Source organism: Anomalospiza imberbis, chromosome 2, assembly GCF_031753505.1.
Source record: "Anomalospiza imberbis isolate Cuckoo-Finch-1a 21T00152 chromosome 2, ASM3175350v1, whole genome shotgun sequence".
Lineage (NCBI taxonomy): Eukaryota > Metazoa > Chordata > Aves > Passeriformes > Viduidae > Anomalospiza > Anomalospiza imberbis.
The window spans coordinates 448,544-470,253 of NC_089682.1; the positions used below are offsets into that span (position 1 = coordinate 448,544).

The 21,710-nt window shown below is 52.9% G+C and overlaps 1 protein-coding gene across 7 annotated transcripts in view; it reads right to left on the minus strand.

Annotated features, from left to right (window-relative positions):
- Positions 1-21,710, minus strand: part of NUP98 (nucleoporin 98 and 96 precursor) — a 36,913-nt gene that overhangs the window by 5,662 nt on the left and 9,541 nt on the right. For 4 of the 7 annotated variants that reach the window (XM_068179168.1, XM_068179150.1, XM_068179158.1 and 1 more), the window contains 19 exons: positions 21,308-21,445; positions 20,720-20,807; positions 18,265-18,357; positions 17,774-17,914; positions 16,734-16,867; positions 15,828-16,015; positions 14,879-14,995; positions 13,542-13,846; positions 12,677-12,790; positions 11,832-11,970; positions 11,417-11,594; positions 10,231-10,395; positions 6,656-6,832; positions 5,477-5,627; positions 4,163-4,583; positions 3,124-3,353; positions 2,566-2,835; positions 1,631-1,788; positions 852-995 (listed from right to left, as the gene is read on the minus strand). In XM_068179168.1, coding sequence (XP_068035269.1) covers positions 852-995; positions 1,631-1,788; positions 2,566-2,835; positions 3,124-3,353; positions 4,163-4,583; positions 5,477-5,627; positions 6,656-6,832; positions 10,231-10,395; positions 11,417-11,594; positions 11,832-11,970; positions 12,677-12,790; positions 13,542-13,846; positions 14,879-14,995; positions 15,828-16,015; positions 16,734-16,867; positions 17,774-17,914; positions 18,265-18,357; positions 20,720-20,807; positions 21,308-21,445 — 3,351 coding nt within the window. The remainder of the gene's footprint in view (positions 1-851; positions 996-1,630; positions 1,789-2,565; positions 2,836-3,123; positions 3,354-4,162; positions 4,584-5,476; positions 5,628-6,655; positions 6,833-10,230; positions 10,396-11,416; positions 11,595-11,831; positions 11,971-12,676; positions 12,791-13,541; positions 13,847-14,878; positions 14,996-15,827; positions 16,016-16,733; positions 16,868-17,773; positions 17,915-18,264; positions 18,358-20,719; positions 20,808-21,307; positions 21,446-21,710) is intronic. The other 3 variants (XM_068179175.1, XM_068179186.1, XM_068179180.1) reach the window with 3 other exon arrangements.

The following is a 21,710-nucleotide window of genomic DNA, read 5'->3' on the forward strand; positions in this document are numbered from 1 at the left end:
CTACTGCTGGGTATTCAGAAGTGCTCAACACTGTGCACTCTAAATACTGAAGCAAACATCAGTGACAAGTTTCCAGACTTGTTGCTGTGCTTAGACTGCCTTGAGGATGGAGGGCTGAGCTGGCTTTAGTTAAATGATTAAACACGTTTTTCAGCAGAACCCTTTGTCCTGCTGCACACAGAGCTGAGAGCTCTGCAGCAACACACAGGGCTCTGCATAATGCATGCAGCCACAGGGGTGTGGGACACTGTCTGGGGGGGCTGAGGGGGCACACACCGGGTGTGGGCACCATGGGCTGCTGGACAAGGCAGCTGAGGATTAATGACCCCAGTGGGAGAACAGGCTGCCTGCCTCAAAAGGGCTTTCCTGCTGTTGGCCACTGTCCCTCTTCCTAATTTTGTCCAGCTGTCAAACAGCTAGACAAAACCTGGAAACACTCCATAAATGGGTTTTCTCAACGGAATTTATGACTCTATAGAATCACAGAAGGGTTTGGGTTGGAAGGACCTTAAAGATCATCCAGCTCCACCCCCTAGCATAGGGATACCTTCCACTGTCCCAGGCTGCTCCAAGCCCTGTCCACCCTGGCTTGGGATGCTTTCAGGGATCCAGGAGCACCCACAGCTTCTCTGGGCACCCTGTGCCAGGGCCTGCCCACCCTGCCAGGGAACAATTCCTAATTCCCAATCTCCCATCCAGCCCTGCCCTCTGGCCGTGGGAAGCCATTCCCCCCACATCCTATACCCAATCCCACACTCAGCAATTCCCGGCTGCTCACAGGAGCCTCCATGCAGCACCAGGGAGGCAGGAGCACCCTGAAGGGCTCCTTTTGGCAGGAGGGAGTGACCCACCTGAAAGGCTGACTCGTACATGGCCAGAGCCTTGGAGATGGAGGCCGTGGGGGGCAGCAGGTACCAGAGGTGCACGGCCACGCAGCGCTTCCAGTCCAGCAGCGAGCACACGTTGACAGTGATCCTCTCGGAGAGCTGCCACACCTGGTGCCACAAACCCTGCTCAGCCACACCTGGGGCCTGCGTGCGGCAGCTGGAGGTGGCTCTGGGACAGGAGCCCCTCCCTGCAGTGCCCCTGGCTGCCTGGCAGGGCTCACCAGAGCGGGGGTGGTTGGGAGGGCAAGAAAGGAAAGTTTCCCTAAAGTAACCATCTTTTTCTTAGCAGTTAATGGTTTCTAAGTGGAGTTTCCAACAGGCACACCACGACCTACACTTTTTTGTCATTTTGTGTTGATTCAGTTGATCCTTCAGAGAAGCTTTCTTAATAATATCAAAAGGGGGAGTTGTGGGGACCCTGAGAGGCATTCCCTGGGCTAGGGAGACACAAGAAGCTTCCCTCAAAAGCTGTCAGACCCCACTGGCCCCTTCCCTTTCCCTGTGTCCCTCAGCCACTGCCTCCCTATTCCCCCACTGGCCCTCATCTTTGTGCTGCCCCCATGCTACTGTGCAGCCCCTGCCTCTCGAGGCACAGGGGCCTGGACGCTCCCCACGAGTCTGGCTTTTGGACCCCGAACATCTCAGCGGGCCGCCGAATGAAACATCTGTGGCTAGCATGCAAGGGCCCTTTGTGCTTCCTTGCCCTGGAGCCTGCCGGCGGCCGCCGGCCGGGCCGTGCTTACCGGCTTGCCCGCGAGCAGGGCGAAGAGGCGCAGCCGCTCCTCCTGGATGAAGCGGTCGCTGTGCAGGCGGTGCCAGTCCACCAGCTGCAGGGTCAGCAGGTCCCGCACGGGCTGGCTCCCGGCCAGCTGCGACAGCAGCAGCGCCAGCCGGTGGTCACCTGCGGGGACACCGGGGAGCTGCACACCTCGGAGCCCCACAAGGCTCTGGGTTGGGAGGGATCCTAAAGCTCATCCCGTTCCAGCCCTTGCCGTGGGCAGGGACACCTTCCACTAGGTCAGTTGCTCCAAGCCCCATCCACTGGAGCATGGAACACTTCCAGGAATGGAGAGGCCACCACTCCAATGTTTCTTACAAAATAAACCACTCCATAAACACCTGGTATAAAAGACAGGGATAAAACCTGCCATAAGGCTCTGAAAATAGATGTTTTTAACTCAAATATAAAATGTCTGGACAGAAGCTCAATTAAAAATATCACTCATTAAAAATTCAAAGTCCAGCAGCAGCCCCTACCCAATCTGCAAGGCCAGGTTAGACGGGGCTTGGAGCTACCTGGGATAATGGAGGGAGTCCCTGCCCATGGCAGAGGGTGGGACTGGATGTGCTTTAAAGTCCCTTCCAACCCAGCCCATTCCATGACTTTGTGGTCACTGACAAGGGAACATTCCACATGCAGAGCAGCCAGTGACTATGAGCTCTCTAAGTTTAAACTCTCTTTGTGCATGTCCTTTCTCTACACAAAAGCTGTGATTTAAGAACCTTACAGAACCACAGGATACCCTGAGCTGCAGGGACCCACAGGGACCCCCCAGTGCCAGCCCTGCCCTGCCCAGACCCCCACCAACCCCAGCCTGGGCATCCCTGGCAGCGCTGTCCAAAGGCTCCTGGGGCTCTGGCAGCCTCGGGGCCGTGCCCAGCACCCTGGGGTGCTCACCTGCCTGCTGTGCCAGCCTGCAGGCCTCGCCGATCCTCTTGCCCGTGAGGCAGCTGAACACGGCCTCGACGTGGCTGCCGTGCCGGGACAGGGCCACCTCCTCCTCGATGCGTCCGGCCGCCGTCTCTGACAGCCACCGCGAGAACGCCCTGCGCCGCTCCAGCGCCAGCACGTACTCGCTGGGCTCCTCCAGGCTGGCCTCCAGCTCCTTCAGCTTGCCCCAGATGGCCTCACATAACGTCCAGGCCAAGCACCAGTGCTTCACAATGGCTGTGGGGACACACACCCAGCGTCAGGAGTGGAAGCACAGAACTCAGAGGGGCTCATGTGAGGATAACCCTGGAGGCTCACTGTCCCCACCCTGGAGGGCTCACTGTCCCCCACTGTGGAGCTGCCCAGGGAGCTTTGGAGTGCCCACCCCTGCAGGTGTCCCCTGGAGGTGGCACTCAGAGCTCTGGGCTGGGGACAAGGTGGGCATGGGGCACAGCTGGGACTGCATGGGCTGGGAGGGCTGTTCCAACCTAAACCATTCTGTGAGAAGGATCATTCTGTACTCACTCTCTGCCACAGTGGGATCCTCGGATGCTTTCCTGGCCCAGTCAGCATAGTCATGGATAGCAGAGACTCCGGGGTTGGGGGCCAGGAGAGGACAGGGCTCATCCATATGAACAGTGCTGTGCTTCAGCTTTATCTCCAGAGGGGTGAGATACAGCTCCTTGTCTCTGTCCATCTTCCATTGTTCCAAGCTCAACTTTTCCACATGAACTTTGAAAGGGGATTCTGTGAGTCTGGAGGAAAAGAGGAGATAGATCAGGTAGCAAAAGTTCTGCATGTTCTCCATGCAGGTGGAGCAGCTCATGCTGCAACTTGTCCTAATTAACACAATAGTAAAACATGACCCAAGGCATGAAGATTCTGGTGAGTTTGGGATTTGGAGCCAGGCTTTGGGACCCTGAACAGCCTGGGGTAGTGGAAAGTGTCCCTGGGCACAGCAGGGGGTTGGAACAAGACAGTATTTCAGTCTCTGAACCCAAACCTTCTGTGATTTGGTGAATAAACTGGGACTCACTGAACTCTGCAGAGGCAGCAAGTACACCTTCACCCCAGCTCATTCCTCAGCACTTCACATATGCTGGAGAACATCCAGACAAGCTTTCTGGAGCACTGACATGGTGGGACTGGGCTATATTCCAGTCCAGCTCAGCTCAGGAGACCCTAAAGGCCCATGTGCTGCTGGATGCACAGGCAGTATGAAGGTGTCTGGGAAACGAGAAGCTGAACTAGAACTTCCTCAGGTAGGGCAGATATCCTCAGGCAGAACCAAGAGATTGGAAGCTTTCTGGACAACAACTTTGAACCTTCTCTTTAACCTTGTGCTGGGTGACAGTGCTATTTGTTTGATAAAAAAGAAAAACCAAATCCTCTTAGTATGCTATTCCAGGATTTGACAGAGACGTTTTTGTGGAGAGGGCCATGAAGGAGATCTCCATGGCTAACACCACTCCTGCATGTCAGAAGGAACAGCGACCTGCAACCAGGATTCTGCCAGCCACGAAGGCCGAGAATGTCACATCCACTGAAGGAAAGCACTACTCACGATTTGGGAGCCACAGGAGTCGGCAGGAATCCGTATTCCACGGGCTCAACCTGAGCATCTTCCGCTTCACTCGAGCCACTCAACTGATCTCCACAATTGGCCAGCGTCCAGTTGGGTCCCCAGCCAACACGGAAGGAGCGGCCCACGAAGAGTCCCATGTCCATCAGGAGCTTCCCTTTTCCGTAGGTGATGGACCTCTCCAGAGGGACGAGCCCGCGCTGCCTGCGCGCCCCCACCGTCTTCACCTGCACCTCGGGCACCGCCGCGGGCACGGCAAACGCCGAGGCCAGCGGAGACGCCACCGACCACGGCGCAGCAGAGGGGGGACTGCCCAAAGTCCTCGGGCCCTTGGCATCTGCCACAGCAGCAGCCGGTGCTTGGAAAAGGACGCTGGCAAACTTGGATTGCAGCAGCCCAGCAGCTGACGGGGAGAAGCAGGAAGAATGTGTCAGTGGAAGGGCACCTGTATTTCAGAGGGCATTTCTGGGCTTTGAAAGGATTTCAGGAATTCCCAGAACAGCCAGCGGCAAATGTCTGGATGGTGTGATGGGAACACGGAGCTGAGCGTGACTGTGTGCAGTGCTGAGTCCCACTGACCCTCCAGCACTGCCCACAGGAACACATGGGGTGCTCCCAGGAAGGGGAAAGGCACAGCCCCACCCCAAACTGGGCCATTCCCAAAGGAGTCCCTGATTTAATGTCGGAATCAGGACATCAGAACAGCAGTGGGGTGGCACACGGATCAGCAGGGCTCACGCTGGCCCCACACACACCTCAGGGCTGTCCCTGCCAGCCACGTGGGCTTTGAATTGATTAACAGATCTGAATGAATGGGTTTCCTCCACCAGGGAGCACCTTCCTGCTTGCTCCCAGAAGTATTCCTCAATATCCCTATGGAAAGCACCACTTAGTGGGTGCACTGAGTGCAAGGGGCACGGTTTGGGCAGTGGGGGAAGCTGGTAGGGGCTGCCCTGTGCAGGGCACAGCTGGTGCCCACAGCAGACCCACCAAAGGCCACCTCCAAACCAAGCCGCAAAGTTGGTGCCTCTGGGAGATCTTAGAAGGAGAAAAAAACCCACACAAGCAGAAAAAAAAAACCATGAAAAGAAAAAAAGAAGTTAAAAGATCAGTGCAAGCTTCAGAGGAGGTGAGGAGGTGCTCGAGGTGCTGGAGTATCAGGGCAGGGCTCGTGCTGGAGCAGGGAATGAAGAGAGGAGGAAGGAGTGGCAGGAAGGAACTGCTGCAGATGCCAGGATTTCCCTGTTCATGTTAAAATTCACCTTTCTTCACACAATCTGTGGTTTCTCACCATACCTGAGTGTCTTTTCTGTCCTTGTGATTTTGAAATGGGAAGCCTTGGGGAGCAGATCTCTTGGGAAGCATCCATCTTGACAGGTTGCTTCCCCGGATAATCCAGGATCAAATCCAGGTCGTCATCATCAGCAAGCAAGGAAGCTTTCATGATCTGAGGATGTGGGAAGCCAAGCCAGAACATCAGCAATCCCTCCCACAGCAGCAGCTCAATAAGCTCATCAGAATAGCTCTTCCCACCCAAAAAAACTCCTACATGCAGCACATGACCAAACAACACAGCCATGCTGCAAACATTCCAAGGAACACTGGAGGCACAGCTCAGGCTTGTTGCCTGATGGATGGGGTTTTACAACTACTTGTTAAATCAGTGCACAGGACTTGCTGGCATGGGGGTGACATCCCACAGTGATCCTGATTTTTTAGATCTTAGCTCTGCCTGCTGTTTGTCAGCTTAAGGAATAACTTCTGGTCTATTTGTCATTACAGGTACAAGCCCAAAAGTGTTCAAGGTTCTGTCCTTCCACAAAAATTACAAAGGGCTGGAGGGACCAGACACAGGGAATGGCTCCCGCTGCCAGAGGGCAGGGCTGGATGGGAGATTGGGAATCAGGAATTGTTCCCTGTGAGGGTGGGCAGGCCCTGGCACAGGGTGCCCAGAGCAGCTGGGGCTGCCCCTGGATCCCTGGCAGTGCCCAAGGCCAGGCTGGACACTGGGGCTGGGAGCAGCCTGGCACAGTGGGAGGTGTCCCTGCCATGGCAGGGGTGGGATGAGATGGGCTTCATGGTTTTTCCCAACCCAAATCTTCTGTGCTACTGTGAAATAAAAGCATCAACACCAAGCCCCAAATAAAGACCAGTTCCCCCAAAACCTTTTTTTTTTTTTCTGCCAAGGCAAAAGCGGCCCAAGGCAGCTGCTCTGGTATCAGTTCAGCTTATCCCAGTGCCCACAGGCCAGAGTTCTGGAAACTGAGCTCTGGCTTTAAGGTGTTCCATGTTAGCACTGAGCCCTCCACATGTGGGGCTTATCCCAGAACAGAGATGTGGTGTGTGAGCTCAATCCCACTCCATGGGATGCACTGATCATTACAGGCTGGCGTGTGAACACCCTCGGGGAGGCAAATGCATCCTGGCCAAGTGCTCCACTCATTTCCTGGAGAGGAGCAGGGGCAGGACACTGACCTGCAGGACGTAGGGGTTGATGCCCTGGGTGGATGCGATGTGTGTGGACGCTGGCACTGCCTCCTGCTCCTCGGCCAGGGCGTCCTCTGCCAAGGGCTCCTGGGCTGGCTCCTGGGTGACGTCTGCCATGTCACTGTCCAGCTCCACCACCCTGCCCAGCTGCTCCAGCTCCAGGGGCTGCGGATACAGAGGCCAGGTCACACCCACAGAGCACAGCTCAGCCAGGACAGCCACGGCTCCCACCAGCACCTGTGGGCACTGCCGAGCGCTCCTGGCTCCACCAGGGCTGCACACCAAGGTCAGGGATGGACACACAGAACCTTCAGGGTGTGCCATGCCAGGGAAGGCGCAGTCCCAGAGCAGCCGTGCCCTCCTGGAGTTTTCCCAGTTCTGCCCTTCAGTTTAGGAAACTGTTCTTCAGCATTGCAGTTCTCACATGCCCAGCGAAGGGAGAGCTCTGTGTGTCCTGCCTCCCTCCCCTCCTCCCAGATCCATCCCATGTGGTACCAACTCCAATCACAGAGCCTACATTCCACAAAGATCTGCATTTCACATGGTTACTGGCAGGCTGGGCAGGCCCTGGCACAGGGTGCCCAGAGCCAGGGCAGGCTGGGCAGGCCCTGGCACAGGGTGCCCAGAGCAGCTGGGGCTGCCCCTGGATCCCTGGCAGTGCCCAAGGCCAGGCTGGACACTGGGGCTGGGAGCAGCCTGGCACAGTGGGAGGTGTCCCTGCCACGGCAGGGGTGGCACTGGGTGGGATTTGAGGTCTCTCTAACCCAAACCCTTCCATGATTCCATGGCTAACTGCTCACATGGGCTGTACTTTTGCCCAGCTTGCTCTGTGAAACCTGAGCTCCCTTGTACTGGTTTGGTTCCAGTTTAACCATCCCATGGCTCAGCTTTGTGTCCTGTGAAAGCCTCATGCTTCCTGCTTCCCAGAAAAAACACAGTACAGAGCACTGAAGTGATGCAAAAACAGGAGTGAGGAAACCTAGGCAGGGAGCATCCTGGGAATCCTGCTCAGGAATTAAGGAGCACACTCACAAGGCTGTGCTTAGCTCTGCAGACCCAGCCAGGATGGGGTGAAGGTTCTCAGCTGAGATAAAATCACCTGGAGCATCTGTAAGGATGGAACTGAGTGGTAGATGCAGAATCTGAGCCTGGCCCCATGTGTGGAACAGATTTCCAAGTCAAAATATGGTTACAAACACACAAGTTGCACTGCTCCCTTCATTGGGCTTTAATGCAGCAAGCTCCCTTGCAATATTAATAAATTCATTAATATTTAACTTCGTGAGTGAAGACAACAAAAAACAAGTCTAGATACTAAATGCTTCTTACAGCCCAAATTGTAGTATTACCGGATGTGTTCTACACCAAGGTCTTGGGAAGTTTTAAGCAATGCCATGATGTTTCTTAGGGTTTTGGGAAACTAACTGATGTTTTTCCTAATTTCAGAAATTAAAACCTAAGTTAATGTATGCAAGTCAGGGAGGTTAATTAACCTGGAGGAGTTTTTGCTAAGTACTCTGGATTGTGCAAGAACATTTGAAAGTATCAGTGACATTCCCAGTATTCCTGAGTGTTTAAAACCTCAGCTTGGTCCCCCCAGTCTGAACATGAAGCAGGGAGGGGAGCTGAAGTGATGCTATTGGGCAGCCACATGTGCAGCTCAAAATGCAAACAATTAAGGATCTACTCCAGCAGAGGGATGGATGAGTGGGTGTTAAATAATTAGCTGAGGAGCTGTGAGAGCTGGAGCAGCAGCTGGCCACTGCTCTGGGATTCTCCATGCAGAATCCAGCAGAGCTGGCAGCCCCCAGCCTGCCCCAGCAGCAGGGTGTTCTGCCCAGGGAGCAGATGGTGCTTCTGGAATTGCTGTACAGGGATCAGGGTCCTGAGGCCCCCACCCACCTGCCTGGAGAGCTCTGCTCTCCTGCCCCACAAATGGTCAGCAGGGAGAAGTTCTATGTTAGAAACACACAACTACTGAGGTAGGAAAAGCCTCTGAGCCCAGCAAGTCCAACCGTGCCCCAGCGCTGCCAGGGCCACCGCTGACTCCGTGCCAAGTGCCACATCCACAGGCTGTGGAATCCCTCAGGGAGGTGACTTCACCACTGCCCTGGGCAACCTGTGCCAGGGCTGGACAGCCCTTTTCTGGAAGAAATTTTCCCAATATCCAACCTAAATCTCCCTTGGCACAACTTGAGGCCATTTCCTGCTCCACCCTCCTTTCAGGAGTTGTGCAGAGCCGCAGGGTCCCCCCTGAGCCTCCTTTTCTCCAGGCTCAGCCCCTTCCCAGCTCCCTCAGCCCCTCCTGGTGCTCCAGCCCCTTCCCAGCTCTGTTCCCTGCCCTGGACATGCTCCAGCCCCTCTGCAGAGGAATTTCTCATGGAACAACGACATGCTATCCTTGATGCTATTCCTCTGCAGGAACTGGACAACCCTGGCCTGAAGATTACAGAGTTACTTTAGTTACTTTAAAGTATTTAGGACGTCCTTGGAAAGGCAATAAGCTTTGTACAAACACAACAATCAATGCTGGACACTGAGTAGTATATGAAAACTGTCACGTACTATAACCTGATCAGATGCTTGTAGTATAACAGCCAATCAATAAGTGACTTGTAGATAGAATTATATTCTGTTAACCAATGAATGTTAATTAGCTATTGTATTATGTAAGGTGATAAAGGTATAAAACATGGAAAAATCAGACAATAAAGGGAGGATGACATCTAGCCATATTGGTTTGAGTGTCATTACTCCAGCTGGCTCCCTGTGGGACCCTCTTCACCCCTCCAGGTCTCTCTTGCCTAGAACTGGACACAGCCCTCGAGGTGTCACACAGTGCCCAGCACAGGGGACAATCCCTGCCCTGGGGGACAATCCCTGTCCTGGGGGACAATCCCTGCCCTGGGTCTGTGGCCACACCATGGCTGGGACAGCCCAGGGGCAGGGGCCATTGGCCTCGTGCCCACCCGGGCTCCTGGTATTCCCAGTGAACTGGATCAAACACTGCCTGTGGATCAAACATTCCTGTGTAAGATGGGCCCAGCACTAAGGATGTTTTGCAAAGGTTTAAAGCAGTCACATCCAACACAGATATGTTTACGAAGCCAGCATATAGCCAGCCTTACAAAAAGTATTATTTTAATAAAAATAGAGCACATTCTTAAAAGGAAAAGCAGACAGTCTTGCACACTAATGGTGGTAAAGGCAACTGAGTGCACAGCATCACTGTCCAGGCAGGCAGCACACGGCGGTGGCATTACGGGCGTGCATTTAATAGTCACAAAAACAAGGGTTCTTCCAGAAGAGGTGCAAATCTGCCAAACTCAGACTAGAATTCAAACAAGAAACAAGGATTGAAAGCCTTCCCGCCCCATCCTTAGTCTGAAATGTCAAGTGTCTCAAAGGAAAACAACACGCAGCCACTCAGGCAGAGCTCAGAAGAGTTTCTGTAAGGCTTCACTCTCCAGATTGCACGTTACTCCAACCACCCCCTTCCCAGGCACCAGCTATTCTCCAAATTCCATGTCATCAACCCCCTTTAGTCACTGCTCTCCTTCTACCTGAGCCGGGGGCGCTGGTTTGCCGTTCAGGGCCATCTGCTGGGGTGGCAGGTGCCCTGGGGGTGGCACAGGTGTGGTCTTTAACTTCTTGGTGTCCACTTTTAAAGGATGATCTTCCTCTTCCTCATCAGAATCTTGCAAGCCATACTTGGAAAAGTGTGCTACCTGTGTTAACGAGAAGGACAAACATGTCACAGCTTGGAAGTGAAATTTCTGGAAGGCCTGAACACTGGGCAGGCGTAACTGTGCCCTATACACGTGTCCTAACACACAACTCTTGGGACACCTGCAACAAATTCAGCCTCTCTACAGACCAAAGCCACCTCCTCTAGGCAGGTCTGGGGCCACAGTTTTCACCACAGAAGCACAGACTGGTTTGGACTGGGATGGACCTTAAAGCTCATTCATTCCATGGGCAGGGGCACCTTCCATTAGTCCAGGTTGCTCCAAGCCCCATCCCACCCAGCCCTGAACACTGCCAGGAATGAGGAGCTGCTTTGGCGAGGACAGTTCTCACCAGAGCCGAGGGACTTGAGACAGCTGTCCAAAGTCAGAAACGCCTTGAGCTGGTGTGAGACACAGTCTGAAGTTTCCTTCATTTGCCTCATGACTGTCGCAAGGACCCTACAGACCCTGACAGGAGCTCTGGCCTGGCCGAGGTGGTTGTTTGCCCAGTGACTGTCAGCAGGTGCACTCACTGTGCTCCTACAGAACGCTGCATTCCTGCAGGCTGTGACCAGCGGTGGCTCGTCCCTGCATGCCAGCACCCGCTCCACAGACCAAGGGGCTCTTCACCATGGCCCATCAACCTCGCCCACCTTCTGGCCAGGTGCCACTCGCTTTGGCTAAGGACTGTATCAACTGTAACTTTCTGAGATGACTCTGGTGCAGCCCCACGGACGACGGCGAATCCATGTGGCTGGACTGTCGCGGAACTCGTCTCAACAGTGGTAGCTATGATCCCCTTCCCCTCTTTTTCTTTCTATCCTTTATTTCCTTTCTGTCCCCTCTATCGCATTTGCTGTTGGCACTCTATAACAGAGGTGCACTGGTTGTGATTAAGCTGATAGCCCTCTGCCCTTTGCACTTTTGGGATGGGTTAACGAACCATCCCGACACCCGCTCGTCCCAGCGGATGGTGACAGCTGGGAGTGCCGAGGAGCCTGCAGCCCAGGGCAGTGCTCACCTTGAAGACCCAGGAGCCGGTCTCGGGGCGGTACTCCTTGAAGCGCGCGCCCTGCTTGCGGGACACGGCCTCCAGCCGGCCCTCGTAGTCCATCTCCGCCAGCCGCTCAGGGCTCTTGATCAGGCACCGCGACGTCTTGTCCGTGGGCCACACCCCGTCCAGGGTCACCTCGGCTCGCCTGCAACAGGACAACAGGCTCACAGAAGAGGGGCTGGGCAACCTGGGCAGGGGAGCAGAGCACAGCCCCGGCCAGGAAACTCCTATCGGCTTTTAAACCCAACTGGTGCTTCAGAAACCTGGAAGCAACTCATTGACACTGTCAACCGAATGCACCATTTGGATTTGTCTCTTGGTTGCAGCCTGCAAGCACAGCAGACTCTCAGGATTCTAAAAATCATCCTTATCCAACACTTACCTATTTAACCCTTCCCCAATGGGCGGTTTTTTCTCGTCGTCAGGGTAAACAATAACTTCTTTTCTCCGGATATGTACAATCTCGTCCAGGTTTAAGTTTGTTAGATTTACTTCTCCTTCAAAGAAAATCGATCCATAACCTGCAAAACAACCCAAAAGGTCACAATGAAATTGTCTGTGAAAAGTCATGTGCCAGAGAGCCCACGTTCCTGCTGTGCTCCTCCTGTCCCCACCCCGCCCAGTCCTGTCTCCCAGCAAAGTGACACATCCTTCCCCCCGAGAAAGCTCTGGAGGAGCACTATCAACTTTGACACCGATATCAAAATGGCTGGGAGAGCTGGGAATGTTCAACCTGGAGAAGGAGAAGGCTCCAGGGAGAGCTCAGAGCCCCTGCCAGGGCCTGGAGGGGCTCCAGGAGAGCTGCAGAGGGACTGGGGACAAGGCCTGGAGGGACAGGAGCCAGGGAATGGCTCCCACTGCCAGAGGGTAGGGCTGGATGGGATACTGGGAATTGTTCCCTGGCAGGGTGGGCAGGCCCCAGAGCAGCTGTGGCTGCCCCTGGATCCCTGGAAATGTCCAAGGCCAGGCTGGATAGGGTTTGGAGCAGCCTGGGACAGTGAAAGGTGTCCCTGTGCATGGAATGGGATGAGCTTTAATGCCCTTCCCAAACCAAATCAGTCTGTGATACTGGGATTTATTTCATCCTAAATTCCTATAAAAGTTTGATGCAAACTGCTCCCAAAGCAAGGGCAGTGGTGACAGTCAGACTGAGGGTTTGGAACTCAGGTCCTGCAGCTTCAGGATCCCTGGATCAGGGTGAAGGCCCAGGAAGGCCGGGGGTCTCACCCGTGCGGCCGATGGTGAAGTCTGTCACGATACATTCTTTCCTGTCGTTGGTCAGCCGGGCCAGCTCCTCCAGGGTCGGGATGGTGTAGTAGCCAGCTCGTGTCAGGACAATCCCTGCAGCACAACATTCCCTGAGAACAGGGCTGGCAGCAATGTATCAACATTCCCAGACTGTTACCCCATTTCTTTTACCAGCCTGAACAGCTGGAAGCCTCAGAGGAACTGAGAATCAGGGCACCCAAAGCCAAGAGATACCACAACACCTTCATTCCACAGCCTCCAGAGCACATTTAAACTAACTGCTCTGGCAGGTTCTGCCCAGGCACCTGCCAGAGAGCAGCAGGTGTGCTAACAGGAAGGGAAGAAGGTGCGCAGGGAGAAGAAAAATTGCAAATGCATCAACACCTGAAGGAAACACTCTCCCAGCTTTAGTAGCCTGGGGTCTCAGGCACTGCTGACCAAACTGCAGCTTCTTCTACATCTAACAGGCTCTAATTCTTCTTCATCTGTTCATTTGTCTAATGATCTTCCTATTTTCCAAAAGCATTCTCCATCTACAAAACGTCTAGACACGTTTCTTTTGCACACATCACCTGCCAGTTTCATTACATGCCACAGAAGTATTACCCATAAGGATTAACAAATCTTTTCCCTTTACCTTCTCAAGTTTAAAAAACTCCAACACACGTGATATAAAATTGGGGGATAAAATTTAAATGCTCATTGACTCAGCAGATAAAATTTCTGCACTAGGTAAGAAAAGCAAGGTTTGGATTCTGGTGGAAGAAGGTGGGGGAAAAAAGCAAAATCTGAGGGTGTCAAAAGCAGAAAACTCTGCATGCAGTGCTGTCCCTGCCAGCCTCACCTGCAGGATGCAGCTGGGCCCCAGGCTCGATCTCCTTGTCCCACTCCTCCTGCAGGGAGTCCTCCTGGAAGGAGGCGTCCTCGCTGCTGCCCTCCAGGCCGTTGCGCAGCGCCGCGCGCATGTTCAGCGCCACGATGGTGTCGTCCACACTCGAGTGGGGTTTGTGCCCGCTGCCCTCCAGGCTCTGCGGGATGGGCTTGGCAATGGGGTTGGTGTAAAACCTGGTCACCTCGTGGGCCTCCTCCTCTTCCTCCCGCTCCCCATCCTGCCTGTGGTTCTCCTCGGGAGGCACCGACAGGAAGAACCTGGGCAGAGGAAGGACTATGTGAATTATTTTGTTCCAAGGGACTTATGCCAACATTCCTGTGCAGGGCCAGGGGCTGGACTTGGGTGATCCCTGTGAGTCCCTCCCTGCTCAGGAGACTCTGTGATTCTATGATTAAAATTCTGCTCTTTCCACCCAAAGAGCAAACAGGACCACACCAACTGCAGCGTCAGTGATTATTCCCCATCCCTCTGCTCCTGCCTGACCGCCTCTGCCACTGAGGCTCCCACTACAGCAAGGACAGTGGTGAGACTGGGACAGTCCCCACATTCTGGGGACTAAGGCACGAGCCCTGTGCAGAGCTGAGTGGAACAGGGAGCTCAGGCTGGAGAGAAACCTCAAAAGGGGGTGTAACAGCAACCCCACAGCCCACAGGGCCTGGGTGACCTCACTGCCACAGCAGCTCTTATTTAATAGCTTTCAATAAAATCAACATGGTGAACTGGGCAGGTTTTTTCCAGACTCTGATTAAAAGAAAACCAATTCAAAAATCAAAGTTCAACTGAAATATGGCCACAGGTTTTTTAGAGGAGGTTGGAATTCTGGCTTTTGTGGGGGAAAGATGCAGCCTTAGAGGTTCCTCACTGTAATCTGTACAAAACACACGTATAGAAAATAGAAATATGAGACAGGAGGATCAATGGAGCTCCCTTGCAATCCCCACATCACTGAGGACTGATCAGCAGAGGTTCTTCTCCCCTCAGAGTCAGGTTTAGCACTTCTCCCAAGGAATATCCTGGTTTCTTGCTACAGGGAAGGAAGAGAGACTCGTCCAGAACATAAGCCCCTGCTCTCTGACCCAGATTTTGGGTGGGGTGAGCTGGCAGTGCCCACACAGGACGAACACGTGATTAGTGCAGGAGGGAATGCATCTCCCAGCAGGTCAACTGCTGTCAACGAACAGTGAAGTGACATCCCTGAGAAGAAGGGGCTGCTGCAGAGCAGTAATTTAGGGACAGGCAGAACCAGTCTGCATTTCTGAGGACAAAGCCCTGCAGGGTGACTCGCTCACCTGTCCCCATTCTCCGGGTACTCCGACGGCGACGCCAGGTCCTCGTTCTCTCGGCTCACAGGAGAGAACAGGTTGCTGCTGCTGAGGTTCTTCAGAACCAGCTTCTTGATGCTCTTCCTAAAAACACAACACACCAAGGAAGGGAAATTTGGATCTATCCACTGCATACATGTATATTTCATACTTAATTCAGATGCTCCAAGGACCAGGAACCAGCTCTAAGACCTGTTCCCACACCCAGGACATATCAAGTCTCCTGTAAAAGATCCTAAAATTGTTATGGGAATTCCACTCAAGGCCCTGGTTTATATAGAGGTGTAAAAAGAACAAGTCAGTGAAAGGCTCAAAGCCCAAGTTCAGCAAACCACAGTGCTCTCTGTTTCCTAAATCAGCTTTGCTAGAAGCACAGAAGGTCTGGCCCACAGGTGCAGGTTCATTTTACAGCAGGGTCACCTCCAAACCTTTCCAAAACCCTTTTCTATCTGACTACCACTGATGTACCTAAAAACTGAACCCAAAACTTCACTTAGGCAGATCCGTGATTTATTTCTCATGGAAAGATCTGTGGATCTGAAACAGAACCAGGGCTGGCATAAAACCACCAGAAATCTGCCTCCATACTTAGGGCATGAGCAAACCTAGTATTGTTGACACTCCCAGTTCAGGAGCAGGAAGTATCACCCTGTGCAAGCTTTCCTTGCAAGAATTCCTCAATGACTTTATAGGAGCTTTGCTCCCATCACGGGCTGACCCCATTTTACAGCTTATTTGGCCTTAAGAGTCTAAGCTGAACCTTTTCCCCTCCTCTACAAAAAACAGTTCCAGTGAAGTCTTACAGACGACTTGTTACTGTTCTTCCAATCTGAACCAGGGCACAAAATCATGAGATTTGGGGTAATACCCAGGAGTTTCCAGAAGATTCTCACACAGAGACAAAAGAGAAGCTCACTTTGGCATGAAGGCTCCATTGGACAGGGAGGGCTCATCATCATCCAGCCCATCAAAGAGCTGGGATTTGGCCGAGCCTGCTGACTGCAGGGCCTTGGGCCGCACTCTGGTCGCGGGGCGTGGGGTCAGCTTGTAGTGGGTGGGGGTCGTCAGGGCCTTCTGGGCTGCTGGGTTGGTTGGCTTCAGCCTCTGGAACAGAAAGATGGACAGTTGGAAATCTCGGGCACGGGGACAGAGCTTTAGGGTGCTCCAGCCCAGGGCCCTGAAAGGCAAAGGGGGCGGTAAGTAAAGGGAAGCAATAATTGCACCCAGGTTAGAGGGCTCCACGCACAGCCCCAGCCATCAGCCTGGATCCACGGGCACCCCGGGCTCCAGCTGCCAGGCAGGACTCACCTCTAGCCCCTGGAATCTGCCCAGGGGCAGCAGACACCCAGAACCTCCCCTATCACCTCAAAAACCTGCCAAGTGTTTGTTTTACCATCTTTTGAACAAAGCAACAGGGAAAGGTTTATCAGAGACTCCTAGGGATGTCCTAAGCAAAGCACTACAATTATTTTCCAAGCATTAACAACGATCCATCTTTATTCCCAATCAGCAGCAAGGAGCACAGGAACTCCATAGCCAAGGTCGTGATGCAGGCAAAAGCAGGAAATCGTGGAATGGTTTGGGCTGGAAAGTACTTTAAAGATCATGCACTTCCAACCCCCCAGCCATGGGCAGGGAACTTTCCACTGGAATAAAATGAAGCCCTCTGTGTCCTGGAGGGTAAAAAGCCACTGCACCACTGGGAGAGCACAGAGAGCAAGTTACTTGGCTGCTCAGTGTGCACTGAAGTGAGGACTGCACACAGACCAAAGTAATTCCAACTGTCACCCATAAAATGAGTTCCGTGCTGATGGGCACTTACCTCTTCCTTCTTCTTCGGGTCTGACATGGGGTTTCTGAAGAGCGGGGAGTCCCCAAAGGGTGAGTAGGTCAGGCTGTTGAGGTGCTGCTGGAGGACAGCTTGCTGGGCTGCAGAGGCGTTGGGGTCTGTCAGAGCTACAAAAGGAGCAGCATTTCAGTTTTAGAGCTCTGGGCACAGAACGAGGGCAGGGAGAAACACAGCAGCTCCCAGAGCACCTCCTTCCTCCATCAGAACGTGCAACCATATTCACCGAGTTCTCACGGGTGAAAAGCTGAGGGCACAAAGTGCTACAGAGCAGTGCCAGGATATTTAGTCCTGGTGGTTTCTGGAAGCGTGTGCAGGGCAAATATTTCATGCAGAATTTTGACATTACTGCTACTGCAACCATACAGCTCTAGAGTCCCCTCTGTAATGGATTCTAAATCTAGTCTCTCTGTCTTAAAGCATTTCATTTTAATTCCTATTAAAATGTTCTAAGACTTCACCCCATGAAACGTTCAAGTCACCAAAAGGAGCTTAGTTATAATTCCAACAAAACCAGGGTGGCACGTGAGCATTCCCAAAGAACAACAAAACCACTCTCAGGACAACAGCTTACTGTCAGGGTCTGCAGGAAGTCAGGAGAGCTGGAGACCTCTGGGTCTTAGTTTTGTCCCAAAGGCACAGCATTCCTGTTAATAAAGGCCCTCTAGGCCTCTCCTATCTGTAAGTACTGAAAAATCCAACGTTGCGCTTCCCTTAATTTTCTTTGTGCACATCTATTCTTGCTGCCCCTAATTCAACTTGGGAAATGTTACTAATCTTCAAGACAATGCTCTAAAATAGGTGCAATTATTGGGCACGTAAAGCAACTTGGAATTCCTTTACAAATATACATATAACTAGCAAAACAAGGGTCATTAACACAGTCTGCACTGTGAGTGAGAACAGAAGTGGCCCCGAGGAGATGTTTTGTCCTTCCAAACCCTTTGGCAGGGGTGTGCTCCTGTGTTCAGGCACATGGGAACAAGGCAGCAAGCAGCAGGCTCATGGACACTCACCTACAGCAGGCTGAGGGGCCCCGAAGCCCAGGGTAGCAGTGGATGTGTTGAATCCTGGGGCTCCGAACGCTCCCGTCCCCAGCGTTCCCCCCAGCTTTGGCTGGGTGTTTCCAAACAAGGACGTCTGTCCTGCCCCCAGAGCTGCGACACAGAGGTGACTGTCAGTTACTACAGGACTCTGACAAGCTTACAGGCACAGCAAAGAGTCAGCTCCCTACTGGACTGCAGGAAACACTCTCCATGCCCATGGATGCTGCAGGCAGCAGAGGCTCTGAGCACAGAGCACCTCACCAGTTCCACCACTGCTGCCCAGTTTCTGTCAGGCCACTTGGCACTGTGCTAAGAAGCCCCCCTTGGAGCTGTCCTGAGCCATCTTGGCTTGAAGCTGAACCATGCCCACCCAGCCTTTCCTAATTCAGCTTGCCCAGGCTGGACCAGCACTGCAGCCTGAGGGCTGGAGCTGCCCAGAAATGAGCTGGGAAACTGCTTACCTGTTCCAAACCCTGTTCCAAGTCCAGTGCCCAGAGTCCCAGTTGCAGGCTTATTTCCAAACAAGCTATTTCCAGCAGTGTTGGCACCAAAACCTTCAAAACAGAACGAGCAGCTCGTTAGAGATGAAATTAAAGCCATGTATTTAAATAAATAAGCCTCACAGGGTTCAAGAGCCCTGGCAAAGTCAAATTTCTCACTGTTTGCAGCAGCACAGGTTAAACTGACAATCAGCAAGAAGGGACTTCACTGGCAATAAACACATTTTAGTTATAAATAAAGCATTAAAGCAGCACAGAAAAATGTTGGTCTGCCTTCTTCAGCTTTTCAGTTTGCTACAAACTTCCGAGTTTCCCAGGAAGACAGAGCTGACATGATGCTGTTCTATCTGGCAACGGAGTAAAACGTGCTGAGGTTTTTTGGGTGCCTGGATGGAACAAACCTCATTTCATCCTGTTTATACCACACACATTTCTCTGACCCTCAGCACAGAGCAGGTGGGAACTCAGATCTGCACAGTTCAAGGGCACAGCTGTAGCTGGAACAAGGCCACCCCAAATCTACCATGAGCTCAATTCTACTGCAGATGCTGACCCCATCCCATGCTTGGTTAGCACACAAAGCCAGGATTAAACTGAAAAACTGCAGGTGTGCATGAACTCCTTGGAATCCAGCTCCATTCCTCCTATAAACTGCTACACAGGCAAACCAAAACACACACTGCAAAGGTTGGTCTCCACCGAACACTGCCAACACACTGTGGGGCCATGGAGATCCCGAGCAGCAGAACAAGAACAAAAGCACCCTTCACACCCCTGGGAGGTTTGCCCAGGACTGCTCACCACAGTCAAACCCTGCCTGCCAAGGTGCTGCCCTGGTTCAGAGCACTGAGAACTGCTCAGAGCTTCATTTGGGAAGTGTTGGAATCCTGGATGCTGAAGTTTAAAATTCTCAGCATCCAGGATTCCAACAGGGAAGGACCTAAAAGATCAGCCAGTTCCCTGGAGTTCCTCCCTGTCTATATGGGCAGGCTGACACAGCAGGCCCCACTGCTTTAAATAACCAACACAAAACAGCACTGCAGGACGGGGATGGCAGGGTCCAACTCCCTCCTACTCACTCCCAGAGACACAGTTTTGTTGCTCTGAAATCCAGAATTAAAAAGGCAGGAGAGATTTCAGAGTCCCATGAAAGAAGCTGCCACTCCCTTCAGCCATCCCTACACATTCCTCCTGCTCAGTCAAACCCACCCAACATCAGTTCTCACATCAGAGGCCTCCAGGAACACAACATCAGCTCCTCAGGACTTTGGTCCTTCACACCACCAAGAACAACAACAGCCACCAGCTAAAGTGGAGCTGACTCAATTCACCTTCACTGCAGTGCAGATCTCCTGACACCTGCCCAAGCCCAGGGATCACTGGTTTTACCCCAATTCTTCCAGTGCTGCTGTGCCAACAGCACAGGGTGAACACAGGGTGTTCATAGCCTCCTAACAAACCCCTGTGAATCCTTGATTTCAAGAGTTTTCAACCACAGAATCCCATCATGGCTGGGGTTGGGAGGGACCTCTGAGACCACCCAGGCCATCCCCTGCCCAGGCAGGGCCACCGGCAGCAGTGACACAGGAACGTGCCAGGGGGTTTGGGATGTCTCCAGAGAGGGAGACTCCAGCCCCTGCCTGGGCAGCTCTTCCAGGGCTCTGCCCCTCCAGGGAAGGAAGTTCTTCCTCAGGCTGGGCTGGAACTGTTGTGTTTTGGTTCCTGGCCATTGCTCCTTGTCCTGCCACTGGCACCACGGAGCAGAGTCTGGCACCATCCTGGCACCCTTGGAGAGATGTGTATGCATGGAGGGGGCATTTGTGTGCATGGAGGGGGCATTTGTGTGGATTGATGGATCCTCACTCAGCCTTCCCTTCTCCAGACTGACCAGGCCCAGCTCCAGCAGCCTCTCCTCACCAGAGATGCTCCAGACCCCAAATAATCTCTGTGGCCTTCCCTGGACCCTCTCCAGTGGCTCCTGTCTTCCTTGAACTGTGAAGCCCAGAACTGAACAGGACACTCCAGATGAGCCTCCCTGGAGCTGAGCAGAGGGGCAGGATCCCCTCCCTGACCTGCTGGGAATGCCCTTCCCAATGCTCCCCTGGATCCCGGGGGCTTTCCTGGCTATCCCAGGCTGAAAATTCCCTTAAGTCACCAAAACAGTGGCACTTGACCATCTACCTCCTGAGTCAGGGAGGCCCACCAAGAGCAAAGGCACAGCCCAGCACCCAGCACGTTCCTCTGTGCCAGGGCCACTGCTCACCTGACAATTCCAACACTACAGTACTCAGCATGTGCTCTCCACAGTGTGTTCTACACACAGTAGAGATTTAAATGATTGAAACCACACTTCTTTCCCCTGTGCCCAAACTGGAAGGGTTTGTAGGGGTTCCTAAACTCAGAGCAGGTTTGTTACCGAAGAGGCCCCCGCCCGTGGTGGTACCAAACGAGGGAGCGCTGGTCGTGGTGGCTCCAAATCCAGCAGGCTTGTTCCCAAACAGGGTCTGAAAGGAAAACAACAGCAACTTGGAAACCTGGAATGCTGATGCCACAGGAGCTGTATTGGTGTTTGGCTGCAGGCAAGGAAGCAGAACTGAAGCCAAGCACAGCTGAGCCCCCCAGCCCGCCCTCCCATGAGTGGGGTTATCCCAAGCCACCTGCAAGATCCCCCAAAAGCAGCTGTTAGGGTCAGACTCAAGGGGCTTTAAGGCACTTAAACCAAGTTTGGTTTTGGTCCATCACAACTTATAACCTGTATTTCCAACCCTGCGCTGAGGCACCCCAGGCACCAAGAACCTCAATATCTCCTGCTGCTTTTATCCACACATCACTTGTTAAAAAAATGACTCTACTACACCTGTTTATCCTCCAGTTTGCAGCAAACCACCTGACTTTTGTATCTCAGACATCCTAATTCCTAAGCTGACACAGCTTCTGTGCAGTCAGCCCCCTGGAACAGGGCTCTGCTTGGTTTTCCCTCTTTATTACGGAGGCACAGACATACCGAACCACCAACACCAAATCCTGTGTTGGCTTGTCCAAAAAGGCCAGTTCCCGTTCCAAATCCAGTCCCAGCATTTGTATTGGCAGCTGTCCCAAAAAGGCCTCCAGGCTGCGAGGGCTGGGTGACCCCAAAGAGACCCTACAAAAAGGAACCAGGTTAAGGTAATGCTCCCAGGCTTTTCCAAGTCCAGCACCAACAACAACAGATCCAGCACACAAAATCAGGCAATAAAACAATGCTGCATTTGCCCTCGTGCTGGGGGAAGAGGAGGGGTGAAGAGCATTCCAGAAGCTTTAGTCCTCCTCCAAGAAATTAGTTACTAACAGGAAATAAAAAAAAAAAACCCACAAACCAAAAATTTATGCTCCAGGATTTAAAAGATATTGGAATTTCCTCATTGCTT